The following is a 20386-nucleotide window of genomic DNA, read 5'->3' on the forward strand; positions in this document are numbered from 1 at the left end:
ACTTATTAATGTTTCATCATGAATCATTAACCAACAGATTATTATGCAAAAGTCTATCTTATGGTCTTGAAAAATTGAACAGCTCTACAGTTATCAATATAAGGCTGTGGTTCTAATGTGGTTAATTTTAGAGACAGTCAATCAAGTGCTTTTAAATTCTTTTCTTAAAACTGACAAGTTTGAGTATCAAACATTTGGCTGGAGGTAGCCAGATATAAGAGTTAACTACTGAAGCTAAAAAGAGGACTATATCTAGATGCTATTTCCTGCCTTTAACATTTATACACTGAATGAAGATATGTGCAAAAAATATTGGCTTTAGCAGAATGTATATAAATGTGGCAGATGACTGAAGTTTTGGCTATTACTACTTCTCCAGATTTCAATGCAACCCATCACGACAATAATATGAAGAAGAGGGCAGCGGCTTGATTAAAATGCTGAGGAATTGAGAAATGAGTTGCTTTACTAGTTACATATCTTCATTCAAATTGTGATTACAGATACGTGAAGATGTGACAAACCACCAGTTTGTCATCTCTACTCCCAGAAGAGAGGAAGGGGTGGAGAGAAGCAAGCTGTTTATCCTAGTCCTTTATTCATGTATTTTTTAAAACTCAATTCCCATGTGTTCAATATAGGTTATTAGCAGTTAAAGTATCTCTACATTGCAACCTTGCAATATAGTCCTATGCATGTATATCTGAAATTCAATATCACCAAATCCTGTTGTTGCTTCCTTTTAATTACACCAAGCATGCATCTGTTTCAAAGTGTAACTTTGCAGTCGCAAAGATGAGAAACTATTTCAAAGGTACATTGTAGATTGCTTTCACACTGTATTCTCATAACCTTACATTTAACTGTGAGCCCAAAGAAATTTTAAAACATTTGTGAAGTCCTAACAGCTCACTAAGGTTTATTGAGATAGCCTAGAGGTATTTCCTATATTAAACCTGGAATCACTTCCAGATTGCATAAAAAGTAGTATGGTATATTGGAAAACAGTTTTGTATTGCCAGCCATAGGGATTTTTGGAACTTCATAAATTCACTCATTTCTGTATCCTTTTCTTAGTTTTGGCATAAGTTTCCACTGTCACTATAAACAATATTATTCATTTGAACACCTGTGTTTGGGAATGGATGCTTTATCTCATACCCAAAAATGAACAATTTTGGAAAAAAAAAACCCACGTTGAAGGCTTTTAAATATGAAACAAAATAATGACATTTTGTTCCATATCATTAACGTGTTTATTACAGCCTTTCCCCTTCCAGTGTTGGAGCATTTACAACTTCTGGAGGCAAATTATTCCACTGATTAATTATTCTAACTGTCAGGAAATTTCTCCTTAGTTCTAAGTTGCTTCTCTCCTTGATTAGTTTCCACCCATTGCTTCTTGTCCTGCCTTTAGGTACTTTGGAAAATAGCTTGACTTCCTTGATAGAATTCATAATAGAATTCTCATGACATTTGGCTGATTGGTACTTTCTCATGACATTTGGCTGATTGGTACAAAAACAGAGAAAGAATCTGATAATTTTTGCCTCTACCAACATCTTTTGCCAATGTACCATTAACTGCCATCCTTATTCTCCCCAAAACCATGGTCATGGTCATGGTGGCACAAAAAGATGTCAATATTCTAGGACAGGGGTCTCCAACCTTGGCAACTTTAAGCCTGGTGGACTTCAACTCCCAGAATTCCCCAGCCAGCAAAGTTGAAGTCCACCAGGCTTAAAGTTGCCAAGGTTGGAGTCCCCTGTTCCAGGAAAACCTTCTTCAACTGGAAGGCTGAACCAACTAGAAAACAAAACACTCCATAACTGCATATCTATTCACCATGATGGTGAATTCCAACAGTTCTAAAAGGAGCAATTTAGAAAAGACAATCTAAAGAGTCTTTAAATTTCTCCTTACATAGCAAATTGATTACAACTCTCTAAGAGAAGTTTGCCTTGATATATTAAGTATCATGGCTTACTCAGAGCCACCATAAACAATAAAACGTAAGCAGTAAAACAGTGGAATGGTCCTTATGTAGGTGCTATCTTGAGATGTTTTATGCCTGGGTGGGTCAGTACTATAGAATGACAAATCATACACTAACTCTGGTTCCTATTACTATATATGGTATGGAAGCAGATTATTAAATCAATATTTATAAGACTTCATTTTCTCCAGACATTACATAATTCCTTTTTACCCCATAGCAAGCCTTGTATGCCATATTCTCCAACTCAGACCAAGAAAATAACAGAGCTGGGTGTCGCTAGGGTTGCTGCTCATCGGAGGAAAGCACTTTTCACCCACATTGCAGGAACTATAACAGCTTCTTAAGCCAGGACCAAAAACAAAACAAAAAAGCCATTTGCTTTTTTGATTCTGATGGCTTAATGCAGGGTTGCCCAGCATGAACTGCAAAGATCTCGGCAGCTATCAAAATGGCAGCAAAGAATAAAAGGTTCTGCATCTCTTTGCTAGCATCTTATGGTCCTCCAGAGGTTTACAGCTCACATTTAGCAATCCTATGTAATATTTTCCTGATATTTTTTCTTGAAGTTAACAAAATTTATTGTCTCCAAATTTTTTTTTAAAAAATCAAACAGACTCTAGCAATTTGCTTTGTGTGCATTATAACATCGTCGTTTGCAAACATTTGAAAACCGCAACTCAACACCCTTCTAAACCCTGAAGGCAGATGGATTTCAGTTCCCAGAATTCCCCAGTCAGCATGCTTTAAGTAGTGTGGGCTTCAATTCCCAGATTCAATTCTGGGAGTCGAAGTCCACTTGTCCTAAAAGTTACCAAGGTTGAGAAACACTGTGTAATGAACATTTACAACATCCCAACTATTATTCATATATGCAGATTTTTTTAAACAAACGAGGAATATTCATTTGATCGTGCCCAAATCAAATAAATCTTTTTTTCTAGCAAAACAGCAGCTGTTAGAACATTGTGAGTTCCCAAAAAATGGATTCCCGTTGCAGATTCTGTGCTTATTCATGCCTGGTACCAAGGACTTAATGTGGAACCTAAGAGCGGGAAGGAACCCAGAAGTCATCTAGTCCAACTCTTGCCCTGGTGCAGGACTCCACCGTGTTTCTCTACCCGATGCATCAGTTGTTGTTGGTCGTTTAATGACCCGTAATCCTTTGCAGGGTGGAGTTGGGACAACTGAATAGAGCTGAGGATGTGTAATACTTTGTCTTGAAAATGTTGACTTGCATTGATCATGACAAAAATCCAGAGAAGTAAGGCAATTATAGATAGTCCTTGACTTATAAACATTCACTTAGCAACTGTTCAAAAGTTGCAATAGCATTAAAAAGTAACTTACAACTGGTCCTCATACTTAGGACCACTGAAGCATCCCCACTGTCATGTGATCAAAATTCAGGCACCTAACAACTGGCATGTATTTATTTGCAGTATCCTGGGTGATCACTATTTGTGACCTTCCCAGACAATTTTCACAAGCAAAGTCAATGGGGGAAGGTTGACAATCGCATGATTCACTTAACAGCTGTGGCAAAAATGTAGTAAAATTGGGTGAAGATCACTTAACAACTGCCCTGCTTAGCAACAGAACGCCTGGTCCCAACTATGGTTGTAAGTTAAGGGCTGCTTACAGTATAAAATGGAATAATTCCTAATCATAGCAGTTGATTAATCTTTACAGGAGATTATTCTTTGGAGACCATAAAGGCCTTCAAAGAGTTTGTGATGTGATGACAGCCTACAACCATAAATGAAAAAAGAGACTTGCAAAACTACTTGAGCATTAGCATTATTTTATGAATTAAGATTAATGCTAAATTAGTATGTTCTTAATATTTGTTAATGATAATGATTTTAAATATTTATTCTTCCAACCTAGGAGCTGCTGATACAGTTCTACAGAGGAATTATTGCGTCTGTCATTTGTACTTGTAAACTAAATAACTGTTTAGTTTAGTTTAGTGGTACAGCAACCAAACAGGACAGGTACAGACTTCAACAGATAGTTAGGACTGCAGAAAAAAAACAAATGCAACCAACCCACCTTCCATTGAGGACCTGTATATTGCATGGGTAAGGAGGAGGGCTGAGAAAATATCTACAGATCTCTCCTGGCATAAATGGTTTCAACTCCTCTTCTCGGACGCTACTACAGGGTATTTACATGCCAAAGCAACTAGATACAGAGATAGTTTTTTTCCCCCTCAAGCCATCACTCTGCTGAACAGCTAATTCCCACAGTACTGTCTTATGCCTAAGTATATTTATCCACCTGGTATGCTGTATTATTATTAGCCTTCTCATCTTTTCTACCTCTCATTGGTATCATTATGATGATTATGATTATTATTCTGTTGTTTTGCATGTACTGAGAACTTCTGAACCAGAGACAAATACCTTGTGTGTCTAATCACACTTGGCCAAATAAAGTATTCTATTCTGTTCAAATTTAAGTTTTGCAGTATACCACCCAGAGTCACTTGTTTGTGAGATATGCAAGTTATATACATTAGATAAATAAATAAAATAAATACACAAACTGAAGTATATGTTTATGGTTTCAAAATCTAAGGGACTGGTTTCGACAAAACTCAGCAGCACTTTTTTGTGTGGCTGTTGATAAAAATAGGATTGCCAACATGATCGCCAGCATCCGATGACGGATATGGCAGAAGAAGAAGAAACAGTAGTGTCAAGACTGCAGCAGGCAGGGGAGATAAATTTCCCATTTTCCATTCTAGCTGTACCTCTAAGAAAAATATCTGAATTGATTGTTTTTTCCCCAATGCAAATCACGGCTTTGATGGAGCAATTCTGTACTAAGTCCCAGTTTCATTTGAACTAATGAAATCAGGTCTTGGGGGTTCAATCTTCAATCTTCATAAACACACTTCAGATTTAGTCCCAATTTAGGACAATTTCCAGTCTAAATACAGACCTATACATAGACCAACCTATGCAATAAAACATGTATTTGATTGAATGCATGTTGAAACACTTCACTGGATTACAGCTGTCCCCAGTATGTACACTATATGTATGCCTGTGTGCCATCTGTTTGTCATATACTCTATGTAAGCATGTGTGCCATCTGTTCATCATCTTCATATCCCATTTACATGAATCATTTGTGATATCTTGATCCATTTTATCAAAATGCCTTTCATACAGTGTTCTTACTTATTCGTCTTTTAATCTAGCTATCTATTATAAGAATTTATATCCTGTCCCTCAATAAAATTCTAAAGCAGATGACACTATTTCAAAACATACTAAAATATTCAACACTGTAAATTAGCAACAGCATTAAAAACAAACTCAAGCACGATAAAACACCCCAAATTAAAATGAAGTGTATCACTGCACTGAACTAAATTCAGAAGAGCCAACCCGCAAGCCTCTCTCTCTAAAAAATGGGTTTCACAATGAGTGCTACCCCCTACTGTTCTGTGAAAAACCTGCATATTTTGTGAGGCGGCATCTTTTATTATCAAGATACATTTGGGGTTTTCAGAGAAGATTGTTCATTATATGTTATAGCTTCCTCATTACTTTTGTCATCTAACAGGCTGCTTCCACATTTTTTTAAAAAAAGCCAGGAATCCTGTCATAAACCATCATGCGAACAAATAACTTTCTGATTGTTGTTATTGTTAGTTGTGAAGTCGTGTCCGACCCATCGCGACCCCATGGACAACGTTCCTCCATGCCTTCCTGTCCTCTACCATCCTCTGGAGTCCATTTAAGCTCAGGCCTACTGCTTCAGTGACTCCATCCAGCCGTCTCGTTCTGTCGTCCCGTTCTTCTTTTGCCCTCAATCTTTCCCAGCATTAGGCTATTCTCCAGTGAGTCCTTCTTTCTCATTAGATGGCCAAAGTATTTCAATTTCATCTTCAGGATCTGGCCTTCTAAAGAGCAGTCAGGGTTGATCTCCTCTAGGACTGACTTGTTTGTTCGCCCTGCAGTCCAAGGGACTCGCAGGAGTCTTCTCCAGCACCAGAGTTCAAAGGCCTCAATTCTTTGGCGCTCAGCCTTTCTGATGCATGTGGCCTATTCACAGCAGCTTCACTCCCCCTTCAGATGACTGAATCACAAGTCAGAAAGAGATAGCTTCATGTGATATTTGAATGTAGTATCATTGGGAATAAATTAAGTTCAAGCCAGGATGAATGGTTGACTTAAGGGTACTTCAGTAAACCTCAAGAAGTCAGTAGTCCCCTTAATTCAACAATTCATCCTGGCTTCAACTTAATTTATTCCAGGGGTGAAATCCAGCAGGTATCCAGAACCGGTAGCAAAATTTTTGAAAAGTTCGGTGAACCGGTAAGGGAAATTTTGAGCAGTTTGGAGATCTGGTAGCGGAAATTTTGAGTAGTTCGGAGAACCAGTAAATATTACCTCTGGCTGGCCCCAGAGTGGGGTGGGAATGGAGATTTTGCAGTATCCTTCCCCTGCCATGCCCACCAAGCCACGCCCACCAAGCCACACCATGCCCACCAAGCCATGCCCACAGAACCGGTAGTAAAAAAAAATGGACCACTGGTTTAGTCCCAATGCTTTACATAGGGGTGCAGTTGTTCAATAAAGTTAGTTCTTCCAGCTTCTACACATGTAGAAGGAAGAAACATACTTGCTATGCTGCAAACACAGATTGCTGTCCATTCATAATGGGTTTATTAAAACAGGATTCCTATCTTAAAAGTGTTGTGAGAGAGTTGTAATATTTAACATTTTGTACTTACTCAGGCCTGTTGCATTCTCGAATGGCATTTTTAATTCCCCCACCACATGTTCGTGAGCAAGCTCCGAAGGGGCTCCATGTGCCCCAAGCCCCATCTGTCATAGGTACTTCTCGCTCTTTGGGAACGCAGTGGCCATACTTGCAATGCTAAATTCCAGACAGGAGACCAGAGAAAGAGAGAGGAAAAAACCTTTTAACAAGATTATTTTATTATACATTTAGGCTTCATTCTAGCATATTACAGTACTTTTAATAGTAATTTTATTAAAGATCGTAATTGCAGCAGTAAAAGCTAATAAGAAAACTAAAAAAAAATGAACAAAAAGAAAAAGTAGGTGGTGCAAAAAAGAAAGAAAAAAGGGAAAAATAAGGAGACAACAGAAAAGAAAGAAAAGTAAGGTTATAGGAAAGAAAAAGAAAAGAAAAATATGAAGTAGTGACTTCTCACCATCATAACAAGTACAAACAATTTTATCTTAGGCTATCCTCAACTTACAACTGTTTCAAGTTAGTACAAACTCTAAAATGTTATTTATAAAAACCGTCCTTCAAGTTATGTAGCCCTCCAGCAGTCACATGATTGCATTTCGGGCGCTCAGATTTACAACCGGTTGCAGCGTCCCATGGTCATATAACTGCATTTTGCAACTTTTAAAAACCATTTTCCAGCAAAAAAAAACACCCATTGAAAAAGCTGGATTCAGACTTACAACCATGTGATTTGCTTAATGGCCATAATATAAACAGTTGTAAAACTGAGCACAGGCACATGGCGACTTATGTCTGCAACAATTTGCAACCAAAATTCTGGCCTCAATTGTGGTTGTAAGTCAAAGACCACCTGTAGCCTATCACTTTCTCTTAAAATACAACAGATGATCTCTTCTTCACACACACTTTACAACCATGTGATTTGCTTAATGGCCATAATATAAACAGTTGTAAAACTGAGCACAGGCACATGGCGACTTATGTCTGCAACAATTTGCAACCAAAATTCTGGCCTCAATTGTGGTTGTAAGTCAAAGACCACCTGTAGCCTATCACTTTCTCTTAAAATACAACAGATGATCTCTTCTTCACACACACTTTACAATCTTTTTGAAATAAATCTTTCTCTAATTTTGTAATGGCTGTGGGAATGACCTTGGGGAACAAGAAGAGTGGCAGCTTAAACATAAGCAATAAATTTGAGTCTGAAGAAGAGGTGCCAAAGCTGTTTCAGAAGGGACCTTCCGTAGTTTTTGGGTGAGTAAAAGTGAGGGCAAGAGGGTACTTTCAAACTTGCAAGATTCTGTTAAATGTGGCCTTCCAATAAAGATAGAGCTGGATTTATTGTCATGTTTCTTGTCTGGACTACCCTGAGGGTTAGCAGGTTGTTATAGCAATAGCACTTAGACTTATACTGTATACTGCTTTACAGCTCTCTCTAAGTGGTTTACAGAGTCAGCATATTTTTCCCAACAATCTGGGTCCTCATTTTACTGACCTCAGTAGGATTGAAGGCTGAGTCAACTTGAGACTGGTGAGATTTGAACTGCCAAATTGCAGGCAGCCGGCAGGCAGCAGAAGTAGCCTGCAGTACTGCACTCTAACTACTTCGCCTCCAAGGTTCATTATGGTTATACTTGTAAAATGTTTTCCTAAAGATAAGCCTTCCTTGTTCTCAAATGAGTTGAGAGAGATAGTTTTATTCTGAATGACAGATTAATTTTCATTAGTATTCAAAATTATGTCAATCTATTACCTTGTTGTCTTACTACAACACCATTTTTTATTCTCTTTTCTTGTGGTTTTTAAGTGTACTATAAAAAGCAATTTATAAATAAATATATGTAATAAAATAAATTTTTAAAAAACTAGAGAGGCTTTTTCCCTGCATTTCCTCAGAGATATCCAGGCTAGTAGACAATAAATACAATAGAAAATTGAAATTACTTGTAACAATTGAAACTAGGAAAACATTCCATCATACTTGCGTTTCTCAATGTAATTAATAATGATAGATAATTCAATGCACTAGCATTTGAATATTTGCAACAGACAAAGACTTTTAATGATTTTCACTGCCATATTTTTCAACTGCAAAATTTATTAGCTGATGCTGCACTGTAGTCATTGTACAGTAACTGAATATGAAGAGAATAAAAAGCTACGCATAAAACAGCTCAAAGATTTTGTTAAGATACAATGATTTAGAAAATGTGTTTTATGTAAAAATTCTCCCCACCACCTGTGCATTTCATGGATAAGATCCAGCTTTTACGATATTTCAACGTTTTCTTCATACATATATATATCATGTCAAGATGTCAGAGGAAATTAAGTTTTGATTTACAAAAATCATAGAGAGAAAACTGGTAACCTAGATTTTGATAGACAAGACTGTATTTTATGATGATGGTTATGTGACAGCGGAAGGGACAATTAAATTTAGACTGGCAGAAATAAAGAGCAGAACTTTAAAAAAAATTGGGATGGCACCACCAATGGGAAAAAGAAATTCAAATATCAAAAATATGGCTCTACCCATGTTGACAAAGGAAGTAACATAAATCTATGAATAATTCACTAATTATTATTGTTGTTGTCACATTATCCTAAACCAAAATTTGTAGTCTCTTCAGTTAAAAACAGAAATACAGAAATAATGGAAAGCACAAGATTTTAGTATTTGTATATATTCTTAACAGGATATTTTGACTGGAATGTTACCTCTTAGATGCATTCAGTTCATGGGATGGGCAAAGGGTTTATAAGGGTCAGATGGCAAGGGTGATATAACATGCAGTGTAGCAGATACTGATTCTACTTCTGTATCTGAGCAGAAGCCCATATGATTTATTATATATTTATATATAATATTATAAATATAATATTTATATAATATATAAATATTATATATTTATTATATATTTATAATAGCAGATTATTTTGGCAGTCTCATTTTCTGCATCTAAATCCCAAGTCCTCCGAGTTCAATTAAGTCATTGTCCAGGCCAGGGGTTAGCAACCTTAAATACTCAAAGAGTCATTTGGACCTGTTTCCCACAGAAAAGAAAACACTGGGAGCCACAAAAACCTTTTGACATCTAAAATGAAGATAAAACAGCATATATCGTTTTTTACCTTTATGCTATGTATAAAAAAAAAACTATAGTGTGTTGCATTTACGTAATCAATAAACTGCTACAGGGAAAACCAATTTTTATTTCAGCATGCAACAAAAACATTTTGAACTCAAAAAAAAAAGATGGGTCAAAAAACTCAATAAATTGCATGCCAGCTGGTGTCGCACATTGGCGGTTGTGACATATCCTTTGAGTGACAGTGAGCCACAGCAGAGGGATGAAAGAATCACATGTGGCTCCAGAGCCACGGGTTGCAGACCCCTGGTCTGGGCCAAAAGATCATATTGCCTGCAGTAAGATGCCACAGTATGTTAGATCAGAATCCATTTGCTTCTTTAGAGAGGAGGAAAACCTATTCAGTAGAATGAAGTGAACCACAGATTCACCCCAAAGGATTTCTTTTCAGCCAAAACCTGAGATAGCAAAGTCTCAAGCTAACCCGGGTGTCAGCAACCTGCAGCTCCAGAGCTGCATGTGGCTCCCTGTCGGATGATCCCACCACTGGCTGACCCTGCCCCTCGCCCTTCCCTCCCAGTCATTCCTCACCTAACCTGAGAAGATAAGGGTGACGGCGAGGGATGGAGAAGTGGCCAGGGCAGAGACAGAAAGATACAGAGAGAGAGGGGGGGAGAGAAAGGGTGAGGGGGGGGGGGAAGAGAGAGATGTCAAAAGGTTTTTGTGGTTCCCGGTGTTTTTTAACAACCGGTTCTCTGTCCTAATGACCGACTGGGTAGGCGTGGCTGGGGGGGGTCATGTGATTGGTGGAAGTGAGTAACGTCGAGTTGGCCAAACCCACCCAGGTTTTGTGGCTCCTGGTGTTTTCTTTTCTGTGGGAAACGGGTCCAAATGGCTCTTTGAGTGTTTAAGGTTACAGATCCCTGGGCTAACCCAAGAGAACCAACTAAAGGCATTTAAAATTAAGTGTAGAACACAGAGAATAATTTTCAGAAAATTAGAATGAATGGCTTTTAAAGTAGAGGCATTTTTATTCTGTAAACACAGAACTGTACACCATCTAACAAAGGGGTGTCCAAACTTGGCAACTTTAAATCTTGGCAACTTTAAGCAAAGCTGGCTAAGGAATTCTGGGAGTTGAAGTCCACAAGTCTTAAAGTTGCTAAGATTGGACACCCCTGATCTAACAGAAAGCCCAAGATCTATGCTGTATGCAGTTTTATTGTTGCAGGGACATAATTACTATATCTTCTATGATTGAGTTAGAAATCTTTTGAACTTTAATTATATAAATTGAACTGAATTTCAATTGAATTGACTACTTTACTTGGCCAAATATGATTAAACATACTAGGAATTTGTCTCTGGTTCAGGAGCACTCAGTGTACATGAAAAGAAACAGAATAAAAATAACAATGCCAATAAAATTAAAATAAATTAGCATTGAATTGAGATTTTTGGACATAAGTATAAATTATAAAATATTCTTTTTTTAAACTTGCTCCTACCAAAAATATGCTCTAACAATGTGCTGTTAATATTCCTTGAATATACAGGTATCCTCAATTTATGACAATTGAGCCCAAAATTTCTGTTGCTAAGTGAGACATTTGTTAAGTGAGCTTTGCCCCATTTTATGACCTTCCTTGCCACAATTGTTGAGTGAATCACCACAGTTGTTAAACTAGTAACACAGTTGGTAAGTGCAAGTGGCTTCCCCACTGATTTTGCTTGTCAGAAGGTTGCAAAAGGTGATCACATGGGTCTGGGACATTGCAATTGTCATAAATATGAGTCAGTTGCGAAGTGTCTGAATTTTGATCATGTGACCCATGGGGATTGCTGTAGTGGTCAGAAGTATGAAAAGAACTCAGTGCCCTTTTGAATGGTCACTAAATGAACAGTTGCAAGTCAAGGACTACCTGTATGGCTAAGATAAAATGTTTAACACTGCTTCCTTTGAAAAATTTATGTGACTCTTCCTGTCTCTAATCTCAAAAGAAATAGTATTATACCTTTTTAAAGAAACGGAATCTATTTCATTGGCAGTTTCTAGCTATATCGTCCTCAGAACAGTCAACTGTCCTTCTATTCTGAAGTGGTATTCTCATGAGTGAATTTTACTAAAGTCAAGTTGGCAAAAATGAAACTTCTATTATTTCTACAGTAGATGTGGAAACACAAGTATATACTCTACATGCACATACATGCTGCATTTTAAATTCAGGCACATTTGATATTTATACTTCTAAACACTTTATTTAAAGCAGGCAGTATTTTCCATGATAATCAGCCCATTTGATGTTGCACCAAGAGAAATAATTAATCATACCATTATTAGGATTGTGCAGATGTGGCTCTACTTTGATGAACACTTCATTGCAAAGTTTTGGTTGTTTGTTTGTTTTTTTCATTTTATGCACGTTTAAAACAATGCTAAGGTAAGTCACATTATCAAATCATTTTTCTAATAACAGATTTTAAAGAGACAATGGATTTCTGAGTTCAGATATCAGAAGTAACTGCAATTTGGTCACAAAACAGAACCAGAAGCTTTCAGTCTTTCTCTTGTTTTGTAAGAAAAATAAAGTGTGTAATTCAGGTGGATAGGCAAGATAATGTAACTTTTTTTAAAATTTTATTTTTATAACAATTTTTTTCCGAACAATTGTACATATTCAACAAAGCTGTGACATTACTGAATATTTCGGATCTACCTTTTATATAATTTTGATATACATTATATACATCTAATCACCAATAGCCTTATATATATATATATTGTTTTCTATTTCTATTGATTGGATGCATGGGCTAGGCAAGATAAATCCAGAAATGTTATAGCTTGCATTGCAATAATAATTAAAAAAATATTTTGCAATTTAATAACAGCTCTTATTCTCTTTATCAATCACTTGCAGTTTATTTACTAAGACAGGCTGATCTATTCTCTTGGCTGTGCCCATTTACTGATCCAGAAAAAAAAGAAAGAAAAGAAAATCAATATGTGATAGCTTCTAAGGCAGGAGTGTAAAATTCATGGCCCGGGGGCCGGATCCAGTCCACAGGGTGCATAGATCTGGCCTGTGGGGCCGCCCTGAAAACAGCAAAGGACCGGCCCGCGGTACCTCTTCCAGTAAAAATGGAACTTGGGAGGGCTGCGGTAGTTCTCTCAAGCTCCATTTTTGCTGGCAGAGAGTTGCAGGACCTGCAGGCCAAAATGGAGCTTGAGAGGGCCATGGGTGTCCTCCCAAGCTCCGTTTTCACTGGTAGAGGGTTGCAGGAAGCCGTTGCAGCCAAAAATGGAGCTCAGGAGCCCGTTTTCGCTGGCAGAGTGCTTGGGCCACCATAGGTATCCCTGACATGAGTGACGTCAAGCTGGCCACGTCCACATCCACCCTAGCCATGCACCCTCTGCCCCCCCCCGAGATCAAATACAACCCTGATGTGGCCCTCAATGAAATTGAGTTTGACACCCCTGTTCTAAGCAAAGCAATCTGTCTGTTTTTCAGTTACAGGTTAGATATTACAATATCTGATGATTTTTTGATGCATAAACTATCATATTAAACAACACAGTAGCAAGGAAGGTAAATAGTGGGGTAGGCTGTTCTGAGGTGCAGTGGTAAGCCCAGTATTTTCTAGTTAGGTTGGTCTTCACGTCTCGGATCTGGATAGTTTAGAATCAGTCTGCCTTCTAAAAGGCTACAAATAGTTGTACACCTCTTATGGGCAATCAGTAAACTCCAAATGGATGAGACAGTTTGAAAATTAAAGGAAATCAACATACTAACCTTCTGCACAGGCCTGTAAGTACCTCAGCTGACATCAATAAAACACAAACATGATGTTAACTGAGATAGCACTAGCCCTTAAGAATATTTTGCAGCTCAATATGCACTAAAATGGTTGAAAAGCAAGTATACCCACTGCAGAATGGATTGATAAGAGACAAGTAGAAATAACAGTAGAAGGCAGGCCATCTCCTATGAGAAATTTATTATGAATGAGATCCCAACAATGGTTTATTACAGATGATATTTCCCATTTAGATGTGCAAATTCAATGCCATAAACATATTCTGAAAAATATATTTGCTTTTTATATCATAGCGGCAGCATGCTAACCCTGAAGTAAACAAATACTGTATAACAGATATCTGTCTGAAAAGTTTTGAGTTTGGATCATTATTTGGTTTAATACTATCCAGCTCAGTGTTCTCACATATGAAATATGTCTAACACATCACGTGAGTTTGTCTGCTGTAGGAAAGAGGCTTAAAGCAAACATTTCTAGAACGTTGTTGGTTTAATTTCAGGGTTTTTCCTCGGTGTCTCAGGTTTTAGGTCTTAAAATGTATTTTCTATTTTATTTATTTTTTACTGATCATGTACACCCATGAGTTTTAAATTCTGCAGTTCTGAAGCAAAACATTTTACTTCACTTTGGTTAGAGAACACAAAAAATGTTTAAAAGGAAGATAAACTTTCTCCAGTTGAGGGAACTGGACTCCAGATGTTGTATCAGTACTCTGCACTCAAACTACTTGTTCCAAATTAATTGTGGAGTGATGTTGCCTTCAGCAGTGTTTAAAAAGAAAATGTTATGAGATGATATGATATGGTAGAATCCCTCACAGAAATAATCTGTAAAGTAGCCTTCGTGCAGTCCAATTATTAATGGTCACCAGTATAAAGTTGGATATTACAGAAAGGAAAAAAAATCTCATTCAAAAGAAAAGGTTGAGCTTTTCCTCCTAGTGAATAAGCAAATAGGAAGTGGTCTGTGAACGAGTACAGTCTGGTAACAGAGAGTTCAAAAAGGCTGCAGTCAAACAATAAAATGGTTAAAGATATTCTTAATGAACGGATACCATTATTTGGTGTAGTGGTTAAAGTGCTGGCCTAGAAACCAGGAGACAGTGAGTTCTAGTTCTGCCTTAGACATGAAAGCCAGCTAGGTGACTTTGGGACAGTCACTCTCTCTCAGACAAACTCACCACATAAAATTGTTGTGGTGAAAATAGGAGGAAAGAATATTAGGTATGTTGGCCGCCTCGAGTTATTTACAAAAAAAATAAAGGTGGGATAAAAATCTAATACATAAATAATGGAAAGAGGTAGAGCAAAGAGACCAACTAACCTTTCCAAGGCCACAGTCCGTCCCATCTGCCCAGGGTGTGTGTTGCGTACGACATCCTTTATGTGCTCCATCATCATTAATGCACCATAGTCTTCTGCACTGCTTCTGCTTAAGTGATTTTAAATGGTCTCAGCATTACTCAACAGCCAGTATAACATATGCTACAGGCCACATACATATTTTAGATTATCTCCCTGGTGTTATTACCATCACTGAGAAAGGAAGTATAAACAATGAGCACAATAAACTAGAGGAAGTGACTTGGCTAAGGTTGCAAACGCTGACATTTTTGGCTCAAATGCCTTAACCTCCTGATTGAAAAGCTAAACCTGTGCCCATACAAAATGCTCAGAAATCCCATTATGAAAAATTGGTTAAAAACTTCCTCTTGCAAAATGAACATAACACTGAAAATCAGAAATAATGAACATTTCTATTACTCCCAAATTTAACAGATTCTTATTGAAATATCTGACCCTGTTCTCCATCTGGATCGTACTTGTATTCTCTTTCCTTGAAGTAATTAATGGTTTCTATTTTTAAATTTCGTGACTATTAAGAAAGAGTTGAATATGCTACAGGCAGCTGAGAAAGGCAGATGGTCCCCAAATTATTAAGACTTGAGTGCCCTATGCTTTCAAATCAATCCCATTAAAACAAAACCTCTTACATAGATTACCAGTCATTATTTCCTATGAGAGAGTTTTTCTTACATATTGTCCTATTTTTTAGTAAAAATACAGATATAAGCTACAACTCTGCAAAAATTTCACTAAGCTTCCTCTGTAATTTCTATTTAAAATGGCTATATATTATTCTGCATTGTATATAATATAGTGGGTAGAATTTAGAATGTACAATTACTTGTAAGTACCATACGCTTTATTACATTCAATGGGAATTATTACTGAGTAGACACTGGGAAATTTCATGGATAAGTTGCTTATTTTAATGTATGCTGATTAGTGTAAAATTTAAAATGACAATAAAATTCTATTCTATTCTATTCTATTCTATTCTATTCTATTCTATTCTATTCTATTCTATTCTATTCTATTCTATTCTACCCTACCCTAGAGCTATTCTATCTATTCCATCTTCGTATATATCTATATCTGTCTGTCTGTCTGTCTGTCTGTCTGTCTGTCTGTCTGTCTCTCTCTCTCTCTCTCTGTGTATGTGTGTATGAATAAGAAATTAAAAGAAGATAAATATATCTTCTAAATCTTAGGGAATCTCCTAGCAATCCTGCATGTCTATACTGCATGATTCACCATTCTTTGACCTAGGAGGATGTGATGGTATTGAATAAAATCGCCAGCAAGTATATACCTTTCTGAAGAAGCCACCTCTCAGTCAAGCTTTTTTGGATAACAATTGACCAATTTCTAATTTATTATGGAAGAATTTAGAGAAGATACAGGGGGAGGGGTTAAAATATCATTCTAGGGAAAACAAATCTATTGGAACCAATGGAGTTCAGGTTTTAGCTTGGAACAGAAATGGCATTTGCTGCCCCAGTGGGTAATGTTTTTTGAGTCTCGGAGAGAGGATGTGTGTATCTCTTGGTCCCAGCAGATCTCTGAGTTGACTCTGACACCACCAACCACCTCGGTTAGCTAGCCAACACATTTTAAATAAATACCATGATACCCTTTTGAACTGAGGCTTGGAGACTTTCAGAGTGCTTGAGAGAAGAACCATTTTGCTTTTGGTTTCTAGAAGGGTTGTTTCTCTTCCCCATGTGGTTCAATACTGACTGAACTTGATGGAGAAGTCATCTCTAAATCTGGAGTGAGAAATTACCATCTGATGGTAACACCCAGTCATAGACGGATATCCCTAAAGCAAACCGGGGGAAACCACAGAAATCCTAGCTGTAATGGCCTGGATGGAACCAACAAGCTGAGATTAAACCCCTGAAATACAAGAGTTGTCAGCAATATTCCTGGCTGAAGCCTCATTCCAAGTTTGATTCTGGGTTATGTTATAGGTCTGTAATTTGGCCTCCTCAGGATTCTAAACTCCTATTACAGTATAAATGGAGAATAGGGCCAAGAGGAACTTCACCCTTGTCATCTGGTTTACTGTAACTTTCTGTATATGTGGCTGGGTTGAAAACAACCCAGAAACTCCAAATGGTACATAATGCTGTGCCCCATCTGCTTCCTGAGAGTAACTAGAGCCAATAATGCTACCCACCTACTGATTGTTGCATTGATTAACATTCTGCTTCTGAACCAAAGTTCAACATGCTAGTTATTACCTTGAAAGCCTTGCATAGTTTGGAGCACAAATAGCTACATGGAACATCTTTCCTACCCTAGATATGGCTGATTCCATGCAATCTTTGAGGGAAAGCACATGCCCTATCCATAAGAGATGAAGAAGGTAGAGACTCAAGGATGCATCTTCTCTGTCGCCACCTTACTTCTGAGATAAGGAATGTCCCCAATGACATTCTGATTCTCAAGAAGGTCTCTATTGCTTCATATAAGGGTTGATATGACTCGGTCAGATTAGACTATTATTTATTGTTTAAATAAATAGGAACTTTTAACATCCAGAGCTAGAAACCCTACATTTCTGAAAGATATCTACCTCAAGCTCCAATCTATACATCCAAGTTACAAAAACAGATTCCACCTTTCAAAGTTGAAATTACGGTATATGTGCATACTGTATATACTGTGAGTGTGACTGTTGAAGGCATCTAACACATGTTGATAAAACTAACGATGCATTTAATCTGCAACTCCTCTGATTAGTCAATTTCTATGTCACCTCAATCCTGATTAAATAATCAAGAGGCCATGAGTGTGAATCAACAGTCACAGCTCTTTCATAGCTGTATAAAGAAAACAACAACTCTGTTCAGATATTTGCTTGTATAAACAGGTGCCAGTGAATGTCTGTAAACAAGCTCCCTACTTTTTATGTTAATGTTTTTTCTCTCAAAAATTCAACAAGCAACCTAATTTTAGAGATTATTACACTCACACAATGACAAATTCCTTTTAAACATTTTAAAAAAATATTGCTTGTAAGTATCTCAATTGCTGATCAAATAGGCTGCCTTCTCGCAATTATTCAGACATAGCCTGTACTTTGCTATAACTTTCTTTCACTAAAATCATAGAATCATGGGGCTGGAAAGGACCTTGGAGGCCTTCTAGTCTAACCTTCCGCCCAAGGCAGGAGTCCTTGTATATCATCCTGACAAATGGTTGTCCAGTCTTTTCTTGAAAACATCCAGTGATGGAGAATGGATCAGTGTTTCTCAATCTTGGCAACTGTAAGATGTCTGGACTTCAACTCCCACAGTTCCCCAGCAAGCATAGTGAATAGCTGGGGAATTCTGGGAGTTGAAGTCCAGACATCTTAAAAGTTGCCAAGGTTGAGAAATATTGCACTAGGCCAGGGGTAGTCAACCTTTTTATACCTACCGCCCACTTTTGTATCTCTGTTAGTAGTAAAATTTTCTAACCGCCCACTATTTCCACGGTAATGCGCCATGTATCGTCGTCTGCGCATGCCTCTCACGCATCATGGATTGGGTTGGGGGGGGGGGCGCCGGCTACCACTCTGCTTGTCTGTTACAGCTGGGTGGTGTGGGGGGAGATGCACGAGCTATTCTGGGATGAGGCTTTTTTGTTTGCGGTTGCACTATAGCGCCATTTAGTTTCACTTATGTAACATGAACTAAACTTATGTGCGGGTGATACTAATAGTATATTTTCAGAAATTTAAATTGTCATGGGGAATTTTATGAAAACCTAATGAAAATGGTTTTCATTAGGTTGTAAGTCGAGAACTACCTATACAAATCTCAAATCACTGGACATAATGAAAATGTTTTTAAATAATGCTATGAAATTTTTTAAAAAAGTCAATTAAATTTAAAAAAAGGAAAGTGCTTCAGTATCAGACAAAACCCGTACCACCCACTATGAAAGCTGGAACGCCCACTAGTGGGCGGTAGGGACCAGGCTGACTACCACTGCACTAGGCTATGGAATGCATGGGTCATACTAGGGGAGGCTGACAAAATTCCCAAAGGAAGGTGCTGTGTGTTTGAGAGCGGTGATTGGTTCTATTCACCTAAAGGAAATCCTCAACTTACAACCATAACTGAGCCCAAAATTTCCATTGCTTAAGGAAGACAGTTAAGTGAGTTTTACCCCACTTGCACCAGGGGTAAAATGCTGTCGGTTCGGACCGGATTGTGTGATCCAATAGCGATCATGGCTGTTGGTTTGATGATCTGGTAGCTCCGCCCACCCACCCAGGTGTCATTACTTCCTGGTTTTAACCAGGAAGTAACGTGTTTTTTACCTTATGCGCATGTGCAGAAGGTTTTGCGCATGCGCACGTCTGCGCACACATGTGACGTGCATGCAGGGCGTCCGAACCAGTAAGAAAGGTAAGTAGATTTCACCCCTGCTTTGCACCCTTTCTTGCCACCGTTGTTAAGTGTTAATTTAATAATGTTGTTAAGTGAATCTGGCTTCCCCATTGATTTTGCTTGTCAGAAGGTTGCAAAAGGGAATCACGTGACCCCAGGATCTGCAACTGTCATAAATGCCAGTGTCCAAATTTTGATCATATGATCATGGGGATGCTGCAACGGTCATAAGCGTGAAAAATAGTCATAAGTCACTTTTTCAGTTCCATTGTAACTTCCAACGGTCACTAAATGGTTGTAAGTCGAGAACTACCTGTACAAATCTCAAATCACTGGACGTATACAAGGCAGAATATTGTAGAAACCTGTTTGGGGAATTAAAAACTGCAATCTAAACTTTGGTCAGACCATAATGTTTTTTCAGGTCTTTTTCCAGTTTCAAATCTGGCATACCAAGCAGGGATTTTCCTTTTGATAAACCTAACAGTTGTTCGTATTATAAGCAAACCAAAGAAGTAAAAAAAGCACATTACCATATAAGGGCAAACCTTAGCTCCAGGCCCAAAAATTAACTCGCACTGCTTATTGACATCATACATGTGACCAGGAAGTTGTTGAGGCAAAGTGTAGGTCCTTGATGAAGGCTCATCAAGCAAACACTCCCCGTATCCAGTGCTAGAATGAAAAGCATTACAGTTATCTTCACTACTATAGTGTGGTAGTAGATTAAGGTTATTTTAAAATCTCCCACTAACAGATAATCAGGAGAATATTAACACTGAACAGATAGCATTCTTCCCACAGTAAGTAAAACATTCAGTTCATATACCGGTAGATGCCAGACAACGGAACAATCACTATCACACCATCAAATGCTGCATTTCATGACGTGCACCTGCTCTTAAGAACAGTACTGTAGTATACATTAAAATGCAATGCTTGTTTCAAAAACACAAGAGCTACCAACAGATTTAAACTTAATGTCAACCGCACCAGTTTAGATTG

General features: G+C 37.8%; 1 protein-coding gene across 5 annotated transcripts in view; it reads right to left on the minus strand.

Moving 5' to 3' along the window:
* ADAMTS9 (ADAM metallopeptidase with thrombospondin type 1 motif 9) overlaps positions 1-20386 on the minus strand; it is a 172313-nt gene that overhangs the window by 107473 nt on the left and 44454 nt on the right. For 3 of the 5 annotated variants that reach the window (XR_009153439.1, XM_058168993.1, XM_058168997.1), the window contains exons 10-12: positions 19915-20056; positions 14977-15084; positions 6750-6895 (exon numbers count right to left, since the gene is read on the minus strand). Coding sequence is in view for 4 of the 5 variants with exons in the window: in XM_058168993.1 (XP_058024976.1) it covers positions 6750-6895; positions 14977-15084; positions 19915-20056 (396 nt within the window). In the remaining variant the exon portion in view is untranslated. The remainder of the gene's footprint in view (positions 1-6749; positions 6896-14976; positions 15085-19914; positions 20057-20386) is intronic. The other 2 variants (XM_058168996.1, XM_058168995.1) reach the window with 2 other exon arrangements.

The sequence above is a fragment of the Ahaetulla prasina genome, chromosome 2 (genome assembly GCF_028640845.1).
Source record: "Ahaetulla prasina isolate Xishuangbanna chromosome 2, ASM2864084v1, whole genome shotgun sequence".
In the NCBI taxonomy this organism is placed as follows: Eukaryota; Metazoa; Chordata; class Lepidosauria; order Squamata; family Colubridae; genus Ahaetulla; species Ahaetulla prasina.